General features: G+C 47.4%; 1 protein-coding gene across 1 annotated transcript; it reads left to right on the top strand.

Moving 5' to 3' along the window:
* Positions 1 to 3032: 3032 nt before the first annotated feature.
* Positions 3033 to 4103, top strand: LOC110691622. The gene has a single exon (XM_021868578.1). It carries the CDS (start codon positions 3033 to 3035, stop codon positions 4101 to 4103), a length of 1071 nt encoding a protein of 356 aa, XP_021724270.1.
* The last annotated feature ends 1095 nt before the right edge of the window (positions 4104 to 5198 follow it).

Genomic DNA, 5198 nt, shown 5'->3' with positions numbered 1-5198 from the left:
CACATCATTCTCTTTCCCAGCATACCAACACGGCCATCTCCAGCGGAAGTCAGGCGGTTCGCACCCCAACTCCTATTCCAGTCTTTCACGCTCCAACTCCCATTATAGCCTAATCACTGCAATATCAGCCTCCTCAGGGGTTCAATGGCTTGATGCAGCCGAACCCTAGGCATATGGACAATATGGGCCATACGGACAGGTGTACGGACATGCTCCCTATCTGGCTGGACCGTCCATGCAACCGCAACCCATCGATTGGAAGATGCGCCTACTTACTCTGGGAGATAAGCCGCCCCCGTTTTCGCAAGATATCTTAAATGCCTCTCAGCCACCAAAGGTGAAGAGTGTACTTGTGGGAGCCTATGATGGCACGGGCAACCCAGAAGAGCACATCACCTCGTATAGGAACCTGATGTACTTGCAAAGCGTAGATGATGCTACTTGGTGCAAATGTTTCCCGGCCACTCCGAAAGGTGTGGCGCAGGATTGGTTCAACAGTTTGCCGGCCGGATATATCAATTGTTTTACTACTCTTAGTTTGCTGTTCGTGGGAAATTTTTCATACAATATACCGCCTTGAAAGACTAGTCTTAACTTGGCGACAATCATCCAAGGAAAAAGTGAGGGCTTACGCTTGTACATCCAGCGATTTAACCAAGAAAAAGCCCAAATTCATAATCTGCCGGACGAAATGGCTTACTCTGAATTTTTCCGGGGGTTAAGGCACAATGGTTTTACATTTGACTTGGTAAGGAAAAAGATTCGGACATACGCAGGTGTTCTGTGGGAAGCCGAAGCTTTCATTGAGGCGAAGGACTTTTGTTCGCTCACAAAAACAGAAGCGCCGCCCAAGGGGGCTGAGAAAAAATCTCCTCAGCAAGACTCGGCTGGCCAAAAGAAAGAAGGAAAAAAGAGAAAGGAAGTTTGGGTGGCTGACGCCTAGTCACAGAAGTACAAGAAGGTCAAGGCGTACGAGCCTCAGTTTGAATTCAACAAGGATTGTTATTCTATCTTGATGGAAATCAAGGATAAGTTTGAGTTTGAGAAGCCACAGCCGCTGAGAGGCCCGGCTCAGTATAGGAACAAGAACAAGTATTGTCATTACCACAAGGACGTGGGACATGACACAAATGATTGTATCAACTTGAAGAGACTGCTAAATTCATATGTGATGAAGTCCAAATTCACTTACACACGGACAAACAACACGTCCGAGCAAAGACAGAAGAATGATAAGAACAAAGATAAAGAAGATGATGGCAACAACACTGATTCGGGCTTTGTGGCCGTGATATCAGGAGGATTTGCTTCAGGCGACCCTACTATGAGGGGGATCAAGTAGGACGCCCGCAACTTGGGTAAAGTAATGCAAATGGATTCAGTGAAGGCCGAACCTTTCCCTGAAGTATTCATCAGTGAAGCTGATCGGGGGGAGGTCAAAGCCTTGCACAATGATCCCATGGTATTCATTATGAAGATAGCCAACTTGAAGGTCGGACGAATATTAATTGACACGGGTAGCTCGGCTGATATCATCAGCCTGGCCGCCTTGAAATATCTAAGCTTCCTAGAGGATGCTCTCCAGGACATCACTCACCCGTTGGTTGGATTTGGGGGGAATTTCATCCACCCAGTAGGACGGATTGACTTACCTGTCCGATTCGGGCAAAAAGGGGAAGGAAGAGATATGGTTGCCCGCTTCTTGGTTGTGAAAGAACTGACTGGTTATAATGTCATACTTGGACGTCCTACACTGAATGCAGCAAAAGTAGTCATTGTGCCTCACCTAATGCTGCTAAAGTTTGAGAGGACAGATGGGAAAATAGGCACGATCCAAGGAAGTTAGAAGATGGCAAAAGAATGTAATCAGTTGGCAGTTAAGCCTACAACGCGCGGACCAAAATCGTCTGAGCCAAAAGAAGAAGGAACCTCACTCCCAACACAGCAGGTCGGCCAGAAGCGTAAGGCGGCCAAGATAGAGCAAGCATAGCAGCTAATGACTGTCGGTCAGCCGGTCGAGTTACGACCACAGCCGGCCGGCAGTCATCAGGATATAGTGCTCGACCCCGATCAACCTAGTCGGACGGTTAGTGTACGCACTATAGCCGTGGGTGTGCTTGGGGATGAGTTAATTCAATTGTTGAGAGAGTTCAAAGATGTATTTGCATTTGATGTTGGCGAGATGCCAGGTATAAGCCCTAACCTGGCCGTGCACAAATTGGCTGTAAACCCGGCCGTTAAACTTGTCCGCTAGAAGAAAAGGAATCATGGAGAGGAGAGGAATCAGGGGGCCGTAGCAGAAGTCAAGAAGCTTCTGGACGCCGGTTTCATTCGGAAATGTTATTACCCAGAATGGGTGGCCAATGTGGTCCTTGTGAAGAAGCCGAATGGAACTTGGAGAATGTGTGTGGATTACACCGATCTAAACAAGGCATGCCCTAAGGATAGCTTTCCCCTGCCCAAAATCGACCGCCTGGTTGATTCGAAGGTCGGGCATGCCCTGAGAGTTTTATGGACGCATACTCCGGATTCCATCAAATTCCATTATGGGAAGAAGACCAGGAGAAAACATCGTTCGTGACTGAGCAGGGGTTATATTGTTACAAAGTTATGCCATTCGGCCTTAAGAATTCCTCGGCTACCTTTCAACGACTTGTTAATAAAGTCTTCAGAGATCAGCTCGGCCGAAATATGGGGCGTACATTGATGACTTGATTGTCAAGTCAAAAGAGCCGGCCGACCATTTGAAGGATCTACGAGAAACTTTCACCGAACTCAGGCGGCATAAGATGATGCTAAATCCAAAGAAATGTGTCTTTGGTGTTGAGTCCGGTAAATTTCTTGGATTTTTAATTGATCAACGTGGAATTGAGGCCAACCCTGAAAAAATCCAAGCTGTCATGGACATGAAGTCACCAAGGACAATTAAAGAAGTCCAAAGATTGACCGGCTGTTTAGCAGCACTTGGTAGATTTCTGTCAAGATCAGGGGACAAGTGCCGTTATTTCTTCTAAACCATAAAAAAGAAAGCCATGTTTGAGTGGACAGAGGAGGCCGAGGAAGCATTCGTACAGCTAAAAGGCCATCTACATACATTGCCTCGGCTTGTCAGTCCACTTAAGAGCGAGAAGCTATTTATCTATCTTGCCATCTCAGAACACTCCTTAAGTGTCGTCCTACTTGCTGAACGGGACGGCCGCCAGATCCTTGTCTACTTTATCAGCCACGTACTTCATAACGCCGAGTTAAGGTATCCTCCTATTGAAAAATTTGGCTTGGCATTATACATGGCATCAAAAAAGCTGCGGCCATACTTCTTGGCACATTCAATTGTGGTCTACACAAACCAACCTCTGAAGAAGCCATTTACAACTTTAGAGGCAAGCGACCGTATGCTTAAATGGGCCTTGGAAATGAGAGGCTTTGACATTGCATTTGTGCCAAGAAAAGCAATTAAGGGCCAAGCCTTTGCTGATTTTTTAGCTCAAATGACTCGACCGGATCTTCAGACGGCCGGCGATCAGATTTGGAAAGTGTTCGTGGATGGTAGTGCGACAGCTACTGGCTGTGGTGCAGGTGTTATATGTCAGTCTCCTGAGGGAGACAAGTTTGAATATGCTCTGAGATTTCAGTTTCAAGCCTCTAATAATGAGGCCGAGTACGAAGCCCTCTTGGTCGGCCTTAGCATGTGTAAGGCGGCAGGAGCGACAAAAATTGATGTATGTTCGGACTCCCTACTTGTAGTCGGCCAAGTGAATGGAGACTTCAAGGCGAGGGAGCCGGCGATGATAAAGTACTTGAAGATTGTAAAAGAGGAGGCCGAGAGCCTAGATCATTTTACTCTACAGCAGGTCCTTCGTTCGTCCAATCATCAGGCGGACGCACTCTCTAAGTTAGCATCCTCAGCATCATGTGATACTCCCAGGTCAGTGTTTTGGGAAGTGAAAGAAAAGAGGAGTATTGACGCTGAAATAGTACACACCATTGATAGAAGCTCCACTTGGATGGACGGGATCATATCTTACCTAAAGGATGGATTACTCCCGGTCGATCCTAAAGAGAGCTGGCTGATGAAAAAGAGAGCGGCCTGGTTTGAAAATTAAGCAAGGAGAGTTTTCAAAGAGGCATTTGTAAGGCCGTACCTGAAATGCATCACTCCTGAGAGAGGGCATGATGTCTTGGATGATCTTCACCAGGGGTAGTGTGGTTCTCACATTGGAGGATGAGCTTTGGCTGAAAAGGCTGCCCGCCTGGGTTACTACTGGCTGAGCTTAAAGTCGGACGCAATGGAAATGGTAAAGAAGTGTGACAAGTGCCAGAGTTTCGCAACATTAATTCACCGGCCTGCCAACAGTCTTTCGGCCATCATTAGTCCGCTCCCCTTTGCCAAATGGGGGATGGACATTTTAGGTCCGTACACACCAACGTCCGGCCATAGGCGGTATGTGTTTGTAGCAGTAGACTACTTCACAAAATGGGTAGAGGCCGAGGCCGTCCGGGGCATCAAATGGACTGATGTTTCAGCTTTCATATGGAAGAGTATCATTACACGCTTTGGCGTTCCTCAGTCTATTGTGTTTGACAACGGACCTCAGTTCGAAACGCCTCTACTCAAAGAATGGTTGGAAGACCAAGGCATAGCTCATTGCTTTGCTTCATTCGGCCGTCCAGAAGCAAATGGTCAGGTAGAGGCATACAACAAATTGATCTCCAATGGAATTAAGCGCAAGCTTGAAAGAGCAGGCGGCTTATGGGCTGACGAGTTAGTTAATGTGCTGTGGTCCATACGAACCACGACCTAGAATTCCACGGGAGAAACTCCCTTCTTCTTAGTCTATGGTGCCGAGGCAGTCCTTCCAATTGAAATATATGAGCCCACCCTTAGGGTAATGCTATATGATGAAGCGGCCAATTGGGAATCCATGAAGACTGCCCTAGATTTCCTTCCTGAAGCCAGGGGCAATGCGACACTTAGACACGAAATCTATCGTCTACGGATGACAAGGGCGTACAATCGTCGAGTGTCTAAGCGGCCGAAGAAGTTGGGAGATCTGGTCCTAAGAAAGATGGAGGATGTGGGACGAGCAAATGAAGATGGGAAGCTGACCCCAAATTGGGAAGGGTCGTATCGAGTCAGGGAAGAAGTCCAAGATGGGACTTATCATCTCGAAGCCATGAACGGCCGACCCATTCCGCGT

Source organism: Chenopodium quinoa, unplaced genomic scaffold (assembly GCF_001683475.1).
Source record: "Chenopodium quinoa cultivar QQ74 unplaced genomic scaffold, ASM168347v1, whole genome shotgun sequence".
Classification (NCBI taxonomy): Eukaryota; Viridiplantae; Streptophyta; class Magnoliopsida; order Caryophyllales; family Amaranthaceae; genus Chenopodium; species Chenopodium quinoa.
The sequence above is the reverse complement of the archived record's forward strand: the minus strand, read 5'-3'. Positions and strand labels throughout refer to the sequence as shown.